This window comes from Lethenteron reissneri, chromosome 26 (genome assembly GCF_015708825.2).
Source record: "Lethenteron reissneri isolate LAM-NWPU_2019-01 chromosome 26, ASM1570882v1, whole genome shotgun sequence".
NCBI classification, from domain to species: domain Eukaryota; kingdom Metazoa; phylum Chordata; class Hyperoartia; order Petromyzontiformes; family Petromyzontidae; genus Lethenteron; species Lethenteron reissneri.
Genome location: NC_083804.1, coordinates 11,787,720 through 11,807,513, shown reverse-complemented (window position 1 = coordinate 11,807,513; position 19,794 = coordinate 11,787,720). Strand labels below are relative to the sequence as shown.

General features: G+C 40.8%; 1 protein-coding gene across 1 annotated transcript in view; it reads left to right on the top strand.

Moving 5' to 3' along the window:
- LOC133347687 (syndecan-3-like) overlaps positions 1-19,163 on the top strand; it is an 81,908-nt gene extending 62,745 nt beyond the window's left edge. The window contains exons 2-5 of the mRNA XM_061560181.1: positions 3,545-3,653; positions 7,306-8,249; positions 9,905-10,079; positions 16,604-19,163. Coding sequence (XP_061416165.1) covers positions 3,545-3,653; positions 7,306-8,249; positions 9,905-10,079; positions 16,604-16,767 — 1,392 coding nt within the window. The 3' untranslated portion in view covers positions 16,768-19,163. The remainder of the gene's footprint in view (positions 1-3,544; positions 3,654-7,305; positions 8,250-9,904; positions 10,080-16,603) is intronic.
- The last annotated feature ends 631 nt before the right edge of the window (positions 19,164-19,794 follow it).

Here is a 19,794-nt window from a genome sequence, read left to right as displayed (position 1 = left end):
ATGTGTAATACTGTGAAATCCAACCAGCCTAAATCCGCAACAGAAATAAACAGAAACGTAATTAATAAACACATTTCAAAATACTCTTGGGCACAATATTGTTTTCTTACGTAAAAAAAATGCCTTTCGCCTGCCCACATGTTTTAAATTACAGTCTGTAAATTCAGTGGGAGACGCAGATACACATGGCTAGAAAATATATTTATCATCACTACCAGCTGTTTTCATTGCTCATAATGAACGTGGATTCCCACATTCATACAATCCGGTGCATAATGGTAACTATAGTTGTTACGTGATATAATTTTTCCAAGATATGATAAGATATACATTTTCACGATATGACGATTAACACAATATCACATTTCCATAACTTCGTAAATGTATTTCACATTTGTATTGTACCATGAACTGAAGCTCATACAACTGAAGCTTGGCATAAGTCTTCTAAACATTTATAGCGCTTATAAAGCACATGCTGTTATTTACACAACTAATAATGAATTGAACTATGGAAATAATTATGTCATCGCCATGCTATTAATTAGTTCAGAAAACATAAGAAAGCATTCCAAGGTTTTAATAGATCATAGCAATTAATTTAACACTTGCATTGTTGAGTTTTTTCATTTATAAATCTTTTGTCAGGGAATAAAATATAGTATTTCAGTCAAAATTATATGAGCAACCACAAACATTACATGATGATATTTTGTAAGACGAATGATACGATCATCTTGGAATTAATATTGCGTGATGTATCTTAGTTTCGCCATGTCGCGACCACCCTACTGACCTTGCAGGCAGAGTTCGAGGACCATGCAGAGATCATCGCGTGGGAGACATGCAGAGCTAGATGGTAATCTGTATTAGTGTTATCCGCACTATTGCCTGTGACCAAAACTCCCAGAATGCGTCCGATCGCGTCAGATCTTGGAAGCTCAGCTGGTTTTGAGCCTGGATAGCGTTTGGGTGGTTGACCGACATGCATAAGAGAGGTTGTTATAAACTGCAGGGCTACATGGTGGACAAGATCGGGAAGTGTGGTCATTGTATTATGTTTCTATGTCCCTGCGTCCATGCTCTCCACCTTAAACAACCCGCGCAGATGAGTGTGGTGAAGTACGGTCAGAAAACCTTCACAACGTGCATGGATGTGGGGATGCTCTCATCCAGCAGTGGATTAATAAGGGGCTGTATGTGTACATGCTCATCCGTGGGTGTGTTTTCTCATGGTGCATGGCCGAATAATTAGGATTTGGAGCAATGTCTCAAAGAGGATCCTTTTGAAAAGTGGCCTTGCAGCTCAGCCAAGCTTTTCTGAATGCATAAACCAACTGTTGTTGTGACACTTAAGATATCACTTCATGTGTAATGAGTGGGACCTCATAATGTATCCGTTCGGCAACCAGAAGCCAATGCGGCTCAGCGAGCACTGGACGGACGTGTCGGATCTTGCAGTAACCTACAATGCCACTCTATCATCAGTTTTGTCCATTAGCAGTCATATTTTCTGCCATTGAGTTCTGCCCATGGTTATTTAAATATCGAAGAGACTGAAATTTAAGGCTCAAGATCCCGAATGAAGGCTGCTTAGATACTGTGGATGAAACCCATCGAAGAGCCACATAAATAAACCCCTGTTTGTGGCTTCATCTCAGTTAATAGCATTTGCATCATTCCTCATCGAGATTTTAACCGTGATACACACAATGTCAAAGGTAAAGGGTGCAACCCTGAAATTACTTGTTCAAACCACTGCTGATGTAGAAGGTTATCCCAGAGAGCCCCTCTAGAGAGTAGTTTGGCCTAAACTGCCATGATGGCAGTATAGTACCTACACTTTACCACACATGACTTTCCAATCAACTAACTTTGGTGTGTAACCATTTGTGCTGCTGGGTGGATGAAGGTGGGAGTGGGGGGGTATTTAAGGAACGTACTCATTGTTTAAAATGCCACGTGGGAAGATCGAACCAGCGACCTCGAGAAGACCAGTGTGCTAACCGTTACGCTACAGCAGCGTCCCACGTAATGTTTTACTTTGGGGAAAAAAATCCTTATTATTTCACGCGTGGAGGTAGGTTGGTGAACATTCATGTTGGCAGTTTATGTACTGAGAATGTTCTTTATGTTTAGAAAGTCAACATCAAGCTCTATAAAAAGAGCCAACATAACATAAGAAGGTCACGAAATACCAAAGTGGGAATCTACTGCCTTGGCAAGCTTCATTTGTTTTATATACGACGCTATGCAGGACATATAGAGGATACTCTTGCATTTTTAGGGGCTGGTTTAGGCTGGGTATCTCTAAATTCTCAAGCGAATAAAGATGTAAATTCTACTTTGCATAGTTTTTGTCTATAAATAACACGATGTTCTTTCTTCTACCCAAGGTGACAACATTATGCAAAGCTAAGAAAAATGAAAATGACAACTTTAATTTGATATAAACTCAACCATTGCCACCAAATGAACCATACAATTCTATGCCTTTCACAGAATACAAATAAACCACCACATGCATCATGTGCTCTGTGTATCAGTAATGGACATTCTTAATGGAAATCTTTCAAATACCGATTCAGGTTCGCAAGAGTTACCCAGCGCATATTTTTCAAGACAATTCTTACTTGCCTTCACGCTGGATAAAAACTGGAAAATATTTAACTTCTCTGTGATGCCTTTTAAAATTTTAAAGCATTTTTCATCTTTATTTCAAACTTCAACTCCTGTTTTCTCCAAAAGGACCACCCTTTCTGCAACATTAATGCCACATTTCCAGCATTTTTATTTCATAGTTTATCTTGCATGAAAAATATATGACACCCTCTTTCTGAAGGTGTATATACAGTATACTAATACTGGCGATACAACACGAGACATTGTATTATGTTAATGTTTTATTTCTGGTTAGACTGTTACGATTTAGCATGCGTTCATTTGTATTATGCTGTTAAATTTGAAACACAACCATTTTTTCTCTTCATACAAAGTCTACCACATGCTCCCCATATACAAATACAGATAACTTAATTGGCAAGTGATATGTGTACCAGTTCTGACCCCCCCCTTCCTTTACCAACCCACATGGTAAAGTATGGTCAAAGAGCCCCATGCCTCACACAGTGTCTGGAGGCAATCATCCAGCAAAGTGCTGCAATTTAGTAAATTCATTTTATTTTCAAAAATATCCTGCTTTCCAAAGCACCAACAAAATGCTGCACATGTATCCTTTCATGGATATTGACCGTGTGAAATACACAAAGCAGAGAGGGTGCCAACATACACATGCTTGCCATTCCATCCTTTGTGCACTTAGATGCTTTTTCCTACTTGGGTAGGGTTTTCGCGGTTGTGCTGTAGGAGCTCCAATGTGTTTTCGGTTCGTACAAACGCAGTCCAACCCGAAAAAACATAGCTGAGCAACGCGTTGGGGCTGGTTAGCGATAAAAAGCCTCATTGCAAAACCGTGCCCGCAGTGCATGTGCATCACACGTGTGAATGTGACCGCAATGTCTTCTTGCGTGGGTTTGAATTGCAGCCGACAGAGGCGCAGGATGCAGAGGAGGTGATCGACATTGACATGGAGGCGTCTGCAGACGGGCCAGACGACGAGGATGGAGAAATTCCCAACTCCGGCTGGGGCTCTGGTATGTGTTTGCACCAGCAGAGTGCAAAAAATGTACTTGGGCCGGATGTACTTTAGCGTTGTTGATTTTAAGAATTTTTTTCATGAAATCTATATTCACAGGATACATTTGTCCTGTCATGAAATCATCCGGGGATGTGCTGAATCTCAGAATCTCGGCCGGGTTGAGCATGGACTAGTATTGTGCACAAAAGACAGGCGTAATCGCAGAGAGGAGCACAGAAAAATCCATTGCTGTTCTGCACTCACATTGAATAGTGGGGTGAAAGTATGATCGAATGGACTACAAGGCACGAGGAGGCCCTCACCCAGCAGTGGATTGACAAAAATGGACTGTACATGTGCAAGCACATACAGGCCAAAACTACTTTGCTGCCATCACCATTTCCACTAACAGATTTTAAAAAAATTACAAGATATATTTTTGGAAATGGCATTTATTCCCAGCAGTGGTTAAAGTGATTCCATGTTTTTGGTGGTCTCTGTTTGTGACATCACTGCCAAAGTGGTGACTGAAATGTTCTTTGCAGTTTAACTTCAGATTCGGATTTTTCGGTACCGGTTGCAAATAAAACAATCTTAACTGATGCACTGTTGACATTCTGTTCACAAGTTTAATTACCCACATATTTAATTCGCTAATGCCAATATTGTAGCCATTAACACATTGTCAAACGGTTGCTCAAGCTTGGTCATGTGCAATAATAAATATATCTTTTTGGTAATGGTGGACTTGAAATGACACGTTAGGAATGCTAGATAAATCAAGTGTTTTTACTGAAATTCCTGTGATTTAAGTTATTGAACGGAAGGCACCATAATCAGACAGGCACCTGGCCAGTAGAACAATGTCTAGTTGGCATTAATGTGCCAGCCACGATGAATCGACAGAGTTTATTTGCTCCATTCCGCAACTGCAAAACTCATAAATCATCAAATGCAACTTCTCATGAGCTCTTGAGATAATGCACTTTTTTTAGCTCAGGTGATTTAGGAAAAACTTGAGACTTAACCCCTTGTACATATTTCTTTGGCTTCTTATCTACAAATTGAAGGACGACGTGTATCAACGCCAGCACCGATAGCATCATAAGCAGTAGTAGCATTTTCACTGAGTTATATTTTAGGAGTGTAATAATGCATCATTGTTGGATTCATGTTGATTCTTCAGCTCATGATACACGCATCACATCACATTTGTAATAATCATTGTTGTTTTATTTGTACATATTGTATGCAATTGAGTTTACCCCTGCAGTCGCTAGAGGCTGCTACGTCCACCACATTGTAAAAAATAAATTCTAGAAGATTCATCTTGAAGCGCAAGAGTACATCCAATTGTTAGAATCCTACTATCCACTGGAAATACAGTACACCTTCCTATTTCACAACTATCATCATCAGCCTTCCTGCAACTTGCCACTAGTTAGCACGATTCTGTAATATGATTATGATAATAATAAGTCTGTCAATTACATTTAAAAACATGGTTTTTAATATGCATATACATAAGATGCGAAATCTGAATATTATGGCTGGGTAAGAGATGTAACAAAGTGATTTTTTTTACCTTTATTCTTAAATGGCATGTCAGAAGTTTCTAATCTAGTGAGTTGTAGGAAGCAATAAATAAATTGGTCTAAGAGACAGAAACAAGACAAACTACATAAAGGAGATGCTGTTGTGCTGTCCTGGTTCGTGTGCTGCAATTGCAATCCAGAGGTCACCGGTTCGATTGGCGAGGCAGTTAAACCAATGGGAAAATGTATTTATTACCTCCCTGCTTTTATTAACCCATTAGTATAAGGGGTACTCCACAGTGTCGATTGGCAAGTCGCGTATAGTGGGGTAAAGTGTGGGCATTCCCACCTCTTCTAAGACGAGCAGCCAGCGTGGAGGTGTAAACCAAACATCCTCTAGTCTCAAGTAGAGGCCCTTCTGTCGGCAGTGGCACAGGCATGCAGCGCTGCACTTTTACCTTAACCTTTTTACAAAGACAAATATCTCCTCGTATAGCCTTACCAGACTGTTGGGGCAAGTGCTGTTAGCGAGCACCTATGAAGGCCGGCAGGGCACGGGAGGGGGTGGATGGCAAGCGCCACGCTCCACCGCCTTTGTCTCCCTAGTGGTGACATTTACACTATTTTTGTTTTATTATTTTTATTTTACCAGGTAAGGCCCACTGAGCTATATATCTCTAGCCACACAAATGATAGCTCAATGAAATGGCTTATCACGTGGAAATTTATAGCAGCCTAAACGCATGTTTCTAAATGTGGAGGGAAAAACTGGAAGACCTGGAGAGAAATCCACGTGGCTACGGGGACAACATGCAGACTCCAAATATACAGGCGTCAGGGTCTGGATCGAACCGACGACCTCCTGTATGCCAGGCGAGGGAGTTAACATCTCGCCACTGTGGCGCCCACCGCACCAGGTATTCATTTGATGCTGAGTCGACCTAGGGGAGGCCCAGGACCGGTTCAGATAATTGTCACTGGTGTTGACCATGAGCCGGGTTCGTAGCACAGCACACTAACCACTACACTACCGTTCCCCACCTTGTCACACACACACAAATATTTTCAAATAACAACTAATGACCAATAATGCTGCTCTTTATTTTTTCCAACTGTGACCACAGCTGGAGCCCCATTTCCACTGAGATGTGAAGTTGATGACTCGTAGTAAATGCCAGCACAGGCGTTTAAACTAGAGCTGACTTTGCCACGGAAAATGCCACCGTGCTGAGACCACGAAGGCAAGACCTTGGGTGCACACAGCCAGCTGTGACCATGTTGAAAACTGCTTATAACATTAACCACTGCAGTGCTGGAGAAAATTTGCTTGCATATAACCCATGGGGTAATTATTGATAATATACTTGTATTTTATACGTAAATCAGCTTTAATTTGTAAAGTAAACATGTATTATTTCCAGTCTGTCCATGCATATATGACCAAGTCAGCCTGAATGTGCCTGATGTCGCCTAGAGTCAGAAGCTAAGCAGGCTTGAGTCTGGTTGGAAACTGTACAGGAGACTGCCTGCCAATACCAGGTGTTCTAGGCTTTGACTGCAGGAAATTTCAGTGCAGAAATTGATTATTGACTCTATCTGTATGGAGATTTGAGTGTTGCCTCCATGTGTGTGTGCATGGGTTTTGTTACAGTACTCCAATTTACTCCCAGATGAAGCCATACTCAAATTAATGGATTGACCAAACATTCCAATGCAATACCCTGTTTTTATAATGATACTCAGTGTGGCCTGCCTTAATGAGTAAAGGGACATTATTATTGTACAGGTATTCAAGATACTGCTATGGTGCAATCATAAGCATATGGTCATGTAATCCAGAGGTTGCTGGCAGTTGGAACAGGGAGCAAGCTTCTTAAATCTCTCCACCTCTGTTCACACAGGAGCTTAAATGGGTCCTCCACAGTTAATCGATTGGTAGGTTCAATGTGATTGGTGCGGTTACTCCCGACTCTTCCGAGACGTCTGGCCAGCATGGATCAGTGAGCCAAATACCCTCCAGAAGGGCTCTTTAGAGACCTCTCGAGTGGGGGGCCCTCCTGCCAGCATCGGTATGTGCAAGCAATTGCAGGCTTACACTTTTATCTTTCACGGTTGTTTCTTCTCTTGTTTCAGGTGGAGGGCTTTCTGAACAAGGAGATGTCACCTTAGCAGCAGCTCCGACCAGCGCGCCCTCCTCCACCCAGAGCAGCACTGTTCCCATGGTGGAGGAGGCCGTATTGGAGCCGGGCGAAGGCTCATCCCTCGGCTTCCTGGAAACTACAGTGTCATCGATAACCCCATCCTCTGCCACCCTCAGCGAAACCACAGAAGAGGCAATAGTGCCCGTTGTAGGCATTGAGGCGTCCGCGGAGGAATCTACGGATTCGGTCGTTCAGGAGGCTTCTGCAACCACGCAGTCGTCTGCCGAGGTTCCGGCAACCACCGAATGGAAGGAGGTGGCTGCGGTAATCGAGGAAGCGTCCGCGTTCGCACAGACCACAGTCATGACGCCGGCACATACCCCAGAGGAGCAGCCCTTAGTGGAGGTGTCAGCGGAGGATGTAATGCTCACAACTGTCACTACAGCGACAAAAACAACACAAAGCAGCGAAGAAACAATTTTGAAAGATGTGGTGGGTGTAGTCTCGGAAGACAGTGACTCAACCTCGACAGAAGGCTCAGCCCCTGAGGCTCAAACCGTAGACAGATTCCTAACAGCCGATCTAGCAACGACGGCTCCGGCAACAACAACTGCTGCTGTTACAACATCGGAAATGACGACAACTACAACCGAAGTTTCAACCGAGCCGGAACCAACGACGCCAGATTTGTTTGGAGCAGCCCAGCGGTCTGGAGATGATCTATTTGAATTTTCAGTGTCAGAAGCCACGTCTACAATAAATGACAAGGCCACGAGTGAAACCGTCACTGCACAGTATCCAGAAATTACATCAGCAACCACGTATACGGACAGTGAGACATCAGCCATCAGCGTAACTAGCGCCACTGTGAGAGCGATACTGCATGGCGTGCCCAGGATCTTTGAATCAGATTCGGTGGATGATACTACAAGTCAGGTGAATTTCAGATAGGGTTTGGTCTCACCACCATATCAAATGCCATCAATTTCTGTAGGGAGTTACAGTCGACTAAGAATAAAAGGGGTTTCACTGACGATGTTTAATTGTTGCTTTAACTGTCCCCTGTATAATTTGTCAAAGGTGATTATTTTCTTCAAATTATTTGTTACAGAAGAGATTAATTTGTAAGTGGATGAATAGTGTTCACTGTCAGAAATCAACAAAAAGTGATACTAAACACACACACAGCCCCAACATGAACATTCATTTCCCATTAACATTTGAGTTAGATTTTTTACATTAATTTCCATGAATTGCTATAGGAATGTTAATATTTTACTGCAATAAAGATATATTTTTGTAAATACTTACTCTCATAGCTATTCGAGATCCAGTATCAGTATAAGTCTTTATGACCAATTGCTAACGTCTTTGTAAATTCATAATCAACGTTTTTGGGTTTAGATCGCGTTTATTTATAAATGTGTCGTAACCCTCCACCACCCGACACGGCCAATCAGTAAACATGTGTCACGTTGACAAAGACAAATAGTTCACTGCTTTAGCCCACCGGTGTGTTGAAGCCACAACATTTACAATTTGAGTACGACGTTTCGCTGGTAATTGCAACCAGCATCATCGGGCAATTCGCCAGATGATGCTGGCGAATTGCCCGATGATGCTGGATGCAATTACCAGCGAAACGTCGTACTCAAATTGTAAATGTTGTGGCTTCAACACACCGGTGGGCTAAAGCAGTGAACTATTTGTCTTTGTCAACGTGACACATGTTTACTGATTGGCCGTGTCGGGTGGTGGAGGGTTACGACACATTTATAAATAAACGCGATCTAAACCCAAAAACGTTGATTATGAATAACATTGGTCGCGAAAGCCTACGTGTTAAACTGTCTTTGCAAATGTTTGCAGTCTGTTAATGGTTTACAAACATTGAACACATTTAGAACATTGCCTGTGCAAGATTACAAGAAAGTTACATCACAGACCATGTATCACATTATTCCTGCAATCAGCACTTAGCATGGGAATGTGGAATATTCACCACTGGATCAGGGTTGTCACTAGATATAAGCTCCATCCAATATTTGCTTAAGAGTAGATGTACTGTATCTTGACTTTCATGTTACCAGACATTGTTTTTTTTCTCAACAAAAACAAAAATCCATGCCATTTTTTTTACTTGCTCATGTGTCAGTTGATAAAATATGTTTTACATGGAGGTGACTTGATGAGTCAAACTTAAGAGCACTGAGCTGGCATCACTGAGATCCTGGGTTCGATTTCAGGACAGCCACCGAAAATTACATTATGTTCTCAAGTGTAGAGAATGGATCCTCTCAGCCCATTCATCAGTGACTGCACACAAAATCCATTACGTAAAATTTTGTTTTGCACTCTACATGGAAAAAGTCCAGCTTTCGGAGTTCAAATTATCAGTTTGACTGCCATGCGATGAACATTACCCTCAGTTGCAGAATGAATAGTAGAGCACTGTCCCTTACTGTGTGGAACAAGGAACGCACGCTTGATCTCAAGACGTGACACCGATAGTACAATCGGAATAAAATTACGGAAGTAAAAATATGTATATTTTTATTTTTTTGTATGTGTGTGTTTAATGTGTCTACCAGATGCATGAAAGCACACCGATGCAGGAGGTGCCGGCAGTACGGGACGTGGTGCTGGGTGTTGGAGACGAGGACGTGGTAAACTTTGGGACGACCGCTCTTCCACCACTCTCCACAGGCTCCCCGGCCGTCCACCATCAGCACGAGGAACCCCTGGAGAAGACCGAGGTCCTCGCTGGTGGGTACCGCGCAGGCACCAAAAATGGTTTATCTTATCAATCCACCGCTGGATGAAGGCCTCCTCGTGCCTTGTCGCTGATGAGGGTTGCTGAAGATACTTCAGCAGGCTGGTCAGTGTGGACTGGTGAAGGGATTGGAAGCCAGGGCTGCCTCACATATCACCTATTCTCCTCCCCTCCACCTACTAGTGGTTTGATAAATGTACTCGATTCGGAGTTGCAATTTGATGCAAGAATCGGTGAATTTTGATTAGTTTTTACCATCCCATTGTTATTGTTTCTCTTTTATTCTGCCTCATTTGTGCAGTTTTAGTCCAACTCAGTTAGTCTATATCTATATTACATTTGCATATAATTGGTATATGGTTTGCGTAAATCATGCATGCATAGTTCTCACACGTACAATCTAATGCATATATTGTAGGGGTGGAGTGGCAGTGCAGTGGTTAGCGCACTATGATGTGAGCTCTGTCACCTGAGTTCGATTTCCATTCACGACTAACATCAGTGGTGAGTGCTATCTTACCAGACCCTTGGTCCCACCTTCACCAACCCACACTGACCTATGTGGTGACGTATGGTCAAGAAACCCCATGACTAATAAGGCGTTCGGGGGGGGGGGGGGAGGATTTAATCGAATTAGAGAACGGACAGAGAGCTGTGCGAATATTGTGATCACGAGGGGTGTACATATCAAAGGATTGACTCTTGCCATAGGAATGTGGAATTTCCACAACTGGTGCAGGGCCACTTATGCAGAAGACCACCCCCAATTCTCACATGAGCAGTGAGGAGCAATTTGAGTCTCCACTGTTCATCTCATATATCTTTGCATGTCCTCTTTTTTTTCATGAAAAATGTTAACGAATGTTCTGCCAGCGTCGTTAAGAAAATGAAGCTCGTGTTCATCTCCGGAAAGCTCCTCCTGACAGCAGATAAAACACCACCTGACATGTCACTCCCAATCCACACACACCGCACCTCACACACATGCTGTGCTGTCTAACCAATGCGGGTCTCTTTTATATGGGTTTAACAATTCATTGCCAGCCCCTCCACCACTTTAGAAATGTTACCGATTGTGTCGAAATTTCGATCAGCGACGTGTTATATTTAGTTTTCTCGTTTTTGCCTTCCAGTTGTATTTTTCCTCATTTGGTCAACCTCTTTTATACAGTTTGTAGTTTAAACACAGCAGCTGCATATAATTAGCGTATGCAGTAAAACTCTGATAAACCACGCTTCCATTTGGCAATAAATCGTAAAATTTGCTGAACCCTGTGGTCCGCGAGAAATGAAATCGCCAAAAATGTTCGAATTTTTGTACTGTGCTGCAACATGTTGTCTACAAAGTTTTTTTACCCCCAGAGCGATGCTTTTATCCTGGTGTATGACAAATGAGAGAATTTGTGAATACAGTCCCCCACATCAATGCGATTAGAATCACATCGATTTCTTTGATACCTATAAGCTCTATGTGAGCAAAAAGTTTACATATCTGACAATGATATAAAAAAAAACCCTACAAGCGTGTATTCACAGTGAATTGAGCACAAACAGCAATTAGTTGTTTACTATGGATCTAGTGTTTATTTTTACAATGACTTGCATCAAGCTCATGAAACTCACGGCACAAGAGAAGCATGTTTTTGCTATGTCAGATATTAGGCTGGGATTTTAACCCAAAATCCTAGAATCACTGGATAAATACCCCCATGTGTGCATTAGTCCACGATCTGCCAGCCGCCTCCCATTACTCCCTGATCTATTTTGTAATCCATCAAGCTGCGCTGGAAGTTAGTAATTTACATACAAGAATACATTTTCCACAAGCCTTTGCCAGTTCTTGCTTCTATGCTGATGAAACCCACAGTGCGTTTCCTTTTGAAGACTTTTTTCTTACGTATTTCACACACACACACATGAATCTCAATGACGATTGGACAACACTCCAAGTATCCGGTGATGATTTATCGCGAGATTTATTGCAAGTGAAAATATGGACAGCCAGGCTGTCACAAAACAAACATGGGCAGGATCCGTTTACAAGTGCTGCGTCTTCACCGTGCGCCCCTTGTGCACAAACCTGCGCATTGATGCGGGGATTTGGGGGGCTTCTTGAGTTACAAGAGCAGCCCTCTGATCAGCAGACTCTTTCGGAGCCCACCAAGGTTAGACCCAAGTTTAATTAGGAGCACGCTGCACCTGTGGCAACCACAGTACACCACCTCCCAGTCCCACGAGTACGCTCCGCATTCTAAAATTATCTCGCTTGCGTCTGCTCGCCAACGCTGTCCATTTTTGGTCTTTATTGTGCTTCCTTTCTCGACTATGGGAAGTTGAGAACAAATATTTTTCTTACGTCCGTCAATGCTACCTAACAACTCAATAGATGTGTGATAATTTCGACATGTCTCCAAATGCTATTGGTACTCCAGTGAAATGTCGTCGGAAAGTGTAAAGAAGTACTTACTTTTAAACATTCCGGTTTACTGAACAAACAATTAATTGGCATATTTGCCCACGTGATAACTCGATTTGCTTGGCTTCTTCAGGTGGTGGAGTCAAAGAGTTAACATTTGATGTTATACCAACACTAGCTAACCCAACAATAAACAAATTATGAATCAAAGTAAGTACATTTCTTCAATGTGTCAGCTGAAATGGTAGCGATTGCTGTTTTTTTCCTGTTTGAATGTCACACGAGTGTATAACTAAATGGGCTTGGATAACAATCACCGTAAAACATAACATTTCTCGTAGAAAATGTAAAATAACATGCATAAATAACATAGGTAACATTATCCTCCTGTATGTCGGAGAATATTCTGATGGTGTTGTTTGATGCAACATCATCATCAGCAGCCAAGATCAATCCACTGCTGGATGAAGGTTTCCCCAAGCGGTCGCCATCTCTCACAGTGCTGCCATGTAAATGGTCACATTTTTTGATAATGCACCATGATAAATAAAACTCCAGCATGCGAAGCATATATGATTTTACTGTTAAATGTTTATAATCAAGAACGTTTAATTTCCAAAACAAAACACTTATATTACAAGAACCTTACAAAGATTTTGAAGCTGTGTCATATAATTGTACTCTCAAAGCTCGTTAAAAGCAGTTGGTTTTAAGTCTGTCATTCACCACACTGATCCTTAAATGACCGAAAAGCTGCAAACTTTACACGGAACAGTTAAAGTGCATGGTTTAATGCTGTCAGAAGTCTGAACTTGCCATTGGGGTGTGGGATTTTTCACGAGGACAGACCATAACCTTTTCCAGAGAGAATGACTCATCACACAGATTTACACTTTTGCCCACGCCAAAGTAATATCCACAATTTTTTACTTGAGCTCAAGTATCTAAATCAACTCATGGTCAACATATATATGCAATCGTATACTGTACGTACACATTTTGATTTAAAGCTTTCGTGACTGCAGGGATTCATATTATTGGTTCTTTCGGTAAAGTCACGTAGAAGGGACACAATACAATATTAAACATATTAAACAATGACTTTACCGAAAGAACCAACAATATGTACGTACACAGTTAATGTTGTTGCAATAATTCTATATCAAAGTTGGGTTAACTTGGGTTTGTTACATCACATTTTAACTTTTCAATTTCCAGTAACCTATCCAACTGTGCAATGAATACTATTTAGCTTCAGGTACATTGGGTTGAAAAAGGTAGTGAATTTTTTTCCGCCAGTGCATGTTGCCAGCCTGTGACGCATACGTCAAAAGCATGGGTTACTAAGAAACATGATAGAACAAAAGCTCAAATGTGTGCAAATGGGCATGGGGGAAATGCACGCTTGGAATTATATCGAGAAAGAGGAAGATGAACTCACGAATCAGGGAACAAATGTAAGTTAGAGACATCATCTTGACTAGTAAGTGGGCTTGGGCAGGACACATCATTATAAGGATCGTAGCTGATGAACGAGACTGGTGACAGGATTTTAGCCATAAGGAGATAACTTATCTGAGAGGAAGACCACTGCAGAGACTGAGCAATGAGATCAGTGTATGTGCAAGAGTGAAATGATTGTTGCAATCGCAGAACTGTAAGGACCTTCTTCTATATGGGCCTTCTTCCAGCAGAGGATAGACCATGGCTGATGATGAAGATGCTATGTAGTTTACCTTCAAGTCAATGCCAACTAAGATTACAACTCTATTAGGCTAAATGTTTTATTTTCCTCAGTGTAAATTAAATAAAGGTTAAACAATGATCAGATTAAATAATGCTTATGAAGGTTAGTTCTCCATTTTTTAACTACATTTGCTCAACTGAAGAGCATTTTCCACAATCACCAGACTTTTACAAGCCATAATTACAAATCTGGTTGCATAATGAGACAGATTAAACTTCAATAACAATGTAATCGTTGCTTGTCCCATTAGCGCTGACTTCCATGCATTTGATTTCTTAGTGATGCATGAGACATCAACTCTCCAAATACAGAAATTACAACATTAATTGGCAGACTGTGTGAAGAATATTTATCGCCCAATAAATGCTTTTATTTATGTTGTAAGCATTTGTATTATATGGAAAGCGTACTAGATGTTCCATTTTAAGCAAATTCATGGCACTATGCAGGTAAATGATACACACCAACTAAATGATGTAATGGAAACAATATTAACCCTTGAAGTTGACACAGACGCAAACGATTTACGAAATTACAGCATAACAAAGCGCTGTGGCCACCACGTTTCAATCCTCCTTACAAATAGTTTAACTGACAAGTGGCATTTTAAGGGTTACGCTATGCAGAAACCAAACACCGCAACCTCATACCGACCAAGAAAACACGAAATCCAACACGCGCGCAACAAGACATTTTTTAACAGAGCCTCATAAAAAGAGAAAAGGAAAACGGAAGCACCGAGTCGTAAAGTGGCAGGGAGAGATGAGAAATGTGCACTTTAATCCCAGAGGGTGTTGTGTGCCGGCTGACTGTGGTGTTTCGGACTAAGCGATGCGGTGAGGGTGGGGAAAGGGTGAGTGGTGAGGAGGGAAGGTGGGGAGGTGGGCCCTCAGCCACAGCAGGGGCAGTCCTTTTGGTGAAGGCAATGGAATGACAGCAGCTGGGTCTCATTTGGCAAAAGAATTGAAGCAGCCGGTGCTGGACCACAACAATCCCTAGACAGTTTTTTTTTTAATATCCCTCTTTGCAATTAACATTAACGGCAAAAAGGTCCATGCAAATCTGCAAATACTTGTTCACACTTGTGCTGTTCCACAAGAGGGAGTTTTGTATTACCCCTCTATTTTTGCCTATTCTTCATAGTTGGCCAGAGATCTTTAAAGAGGTGGACGTTACTCACACTATACCCCACCGCGTGCGATCTGCCGATGGACTGGTGTACCAATTTCTACTGATGTGTGAAGAGAGGCAGGGGGCTTCAAGAAACTTGCCCCATTGTTTCAACTGCCTGTGTCAGGAGATCAAACTGGCGAACTGGATAGGAAGTCTAACCATGTGCTAACCATTACAGACTTTGGACACTACCTTGTATAATTTATCCTCGCACACAAGAGCACATAAGCAACCACAAAATTACGCAGTTGTAAACAAATAATGCAAAAAAACGGAGCTCAAATTACATTTAGAAAACAATAGCACGTATCATTATGCAAAATTATATTTGGTTCAACAACATTTTTTTCCGGTAAAGTCACGTAGGTTAAAAAAGAAAACAAATAAATTAAATCACGACGTTTCAGAGGCAACACAAGCTTCCGTCTTCAGGTGGAACCGTCACAGCAAAATTACTGCATCAAGTGAAGAGAGCTCTAAGAGACACGACCTTAAATACTGGTCATGGGGAGGGGGGGGGATGAGCATACCATGCCATTCTTGCAAGGTGGTTTAGATTGTTTTTGTTGCGGCACACTTTGAAAATGTCCACCAGTAAAGTTTGAATTCAATAACCTTGCTGTCAGATGTGTTGTTCTGGTGAACGGCGTGTTGCTCGGCATGATGCACGAAAGTTTTGCTCGCCGTGCTGGGAGATTTTGCAGAATATTCCTCAATATTTAGGAACTGAATATTCTCAAGAATTACTTGTAAAATTGCTAAGTAGGCACATTGAAATTCACTGTGCTTAGGCAACATATCAATTAACTGGTTTAACCATCAAAATGTGATTTTTTTAAATGTATCTGTGATGATGTTAATAGATTTTTTTTTGGCAACACACATTAGTGAATTATTGGCACCTGTAGCTGTATACCATGCCCTATTAATCAAATTAATGTAAAATAATTGTATCATTGGGGAAACTGGTATGAATGTAATTAAGACAACAGCTGTTTAGTCAAAGCATCAAAGCGACAATTCCCCTTAATTAATCCAAATACATGGAGCTAAACGTCGGACATCATGCTGAACAACACACGGTATAACCCGGAAAAGATCGGAGCGCTGTACAACACAGCCACACACATCTACGCTGTAGTTAATCGTGTTGTGTGTTTTTGTTATTATTGTCATTTCAGCGGTGATCGCAGGTGGTGTTGTGGGCCTGTTTCTGGCCGCCTTCCTGGTGGCCGTGCTGATTCACCGCATGCGCAAGAAGGACGAGGGCAGTTACACCCTGAACGAGCCCAAGCTGGCCAGCGGCAGCTACCAGAAGGCGCCCACCCAAGAGATCTACGCGTGAACGCCGCACTCCGTTGAAAAAAAAAAGAGAGCGAGCGGTGTTGTAAAGTTCACACTCTTCACGCTCAATTCTGAATTAATGTATTTTATTTTATTACCTCTTCTTTTATTCTTTATTTTTTTACCTTGAGAAGCATTTCCATATTTTATGAGTGCCCTAACTTTTGGGTTTCATTGGGCACAAGTGCTTGCGCTTGATAAACAACAAGTGGTTTAATGAGATGCAGAATTTGAAAAACACCACAGGAGACAAAGCGAATTTGTGATACTGCGTGTTATAATGAACACGCATCATGTGGGAAATAAAATTAAAACTCCTTCCGAGAGTATTACTTGTAAAACTGCCACGTGCATAGGCAACATGAATTAACTGCTTTGGCCATTATAATTTCATATTCTTAACTGTGATGTTAATTTAACTGTTTTGAACGTGGGTGAATTGTTGGCATCTGTAGCTCTATACCATGCCATTATTAAATGAATGCATTTAAGACTACAGCTATGTAATAATTGCATCAAAGCTACACGATAGCCCTTAATTCATACAAATATACCAACAGTCAATAGAAAAAATGGTTGTTAACATCTGATCCCCATTATTCTTGACCAAACACACATGCATTGTTAAACATTTTTTTTTGGCTTTTGTCAAGAGGCAGTGTAGAAGTTTTAATGAGTTACTCTATAGCCCATCCTGCTGATTTCAACAGGGCACATTTTCAAGTGAATCATTGTAGAGTCACAAGTTAATGAAGCACCTAACTGTTGTAATATCAGCAATGCATGATGGTTAAAATTATGACGATTTTCATCAATGATTTACTTTGTATACAATTTAAAAACAGGTATCTAGTACGTTAAAGTTATCAATGTATTGACTTAACATTGCTAGAAAGGTAAAAAAAAAGAATATCGTTCTGGATAATTGCCGTAGCTTTGTACTTTGTTACATGTATAATCAAACAGGGTTCATCAATCTCTTGTATGTATTTACATGGTCCCCATTCCCCTGCCCCCACCCCATCATGTTACAAATCAAGCTGTTCAGGTTAAATGTAATGTCGTATTGCAAAGCTATTGGTTTAATGCTTGTATAATTATTTTAGTTACAATTATTGGCCTCTTATTAAAGAGCGTTGTTTTTTTCTTGTTATTTCCTAATTTGTTTTAAAGGCTGCATATCTGGTGATGCTTCAGGTGTTTGATTATGGTACGGTAGTAATACGAATTGTTAAATGGATTTGTAAATTGTTTAAAAAAATTGCTCACCAACTGATAACCCCTTAATGTTTGTCAACAGCACAATGCAGCAAATGACACGGCCTCTGTAGAAAGGTTCAGCATAATTCACACACATATTTAACATTTAGTATTTGACATAAACAAAATTGTCATTAAACTATGCTATAAACATTTAGTGTCTGTGCATAAATATGCCAAGCACTTTTGAAATTCCGAAACATAAATATTGAAAGGTAAAATAAAACAATGCATACAAAAAACACCAACCGAAAAAATACATTTAGATACCATCAATAAACCATGAGCTTTAAAACATTTAGCTCTGTCGACACTGAAATGTAAAACTGTAAATATTTCTGCGAACTGTCCAAGCTAATTTTAAACAGAACATTTATGTTCAGGTTATTTGGAGCACAATTGATTTAAATTGGTCCTTTTGACCATTTCTTTATTTTAGGTTTTCTTGAATTTCCCATAGCATTATTCACGTCACGTAAATTGTTGGCTATTACATGAACACACACACGCACACTAATAAACACACACGGAATCGAATGAATCCTGTTGGTGAAACCCGGAGCAAACCTTATTGCCACAGCAGCCACAGTTGTCGAGCAAACATTTCAAGGAGTCAGCATACTTTTCCCACTGTTGGTGATTAACACTTCCTCGATCTCTGCTTTATTTCTGCGTACGAAGCATTGCTGGCTGAGGGCCTACGAAGCACCTTATGAAATGTCAGAGGGATCAGGGAAAGCAGCACCGCCTCGCTTATTTATTATGGATGCTCCGTATTACCCTTCCCCCCGCCCGCCCCGACAGCATAATAAAGTAAATAAATACAATTCATATTTTTCTCCCTGCGAACAATATTTAGGCTGAATGAACTCTTGTTTCCAGCGATTTCTACGTGCTTTGTTTTTGTCTTTAGTCATAAAGGTTTGTTTGTCATGAAATATTGCTAATGTTTACCTTGACGTTGCTGTTGTTCGTATTATTTCAAAGGTGCATCTACATGTGGTACCAATTAATGAAGCTAATTACGATGAATGTAAGCGTTGTTAATTCTTTAAGCATTGTGAGGCTGTGTGTACAGTATTTTCCATGAAGTCCCATTTATAATAATGTTGGACAATTAAACAGTGATTTCTTTCATCTATGACTAGTTTTCTTTTCAAGCAGAATTATTGCAGTAATTTTATATGTCTGATATGTTTAGGCATGTGGTTAAAAAAAGACGTATAGAATGTCCTTGCTTGCTGTCAATGGTATTTCAATTGCAAAGGTTAAATAGTCATCCTGTTGAGAACATTTCCCCAGTTCTGGCTGTGTATTGAATGCTTCCTCTTAGTCTGCAACAGACGTAACGCTTGCTGTCTTAATTTCGCAAACCGATTTTTAAGTCTGGTTCATACGTATAAATAAATTACCTGATGACAAATAACGTCTGATGAAACACATTTGTGTGAGTCACGACCACCGTGTACAAAAGCTAATGAATTCATATTTTCATGAGGCAAATTCATCCTGATTTTTTTTAAAGAAGATCTGACATACTTTACTGAAATTGTGAATGACATGACATTTTCCTAACCCTCACAATACACTGGGGACAGGCAGAAGGAATTCATATGAAATGAGTTCTTAACCCTTTCACTCCCAAATCTCAATATTCAGCCACTGAGGTAGCACATGATGTGATCAAGCATAGATGAGCAATGATCGCCCACTTTTAATTAATAGCAGCAAGTCTGTAAAACTGGCAAGTGTAACTGTGATCACAAGA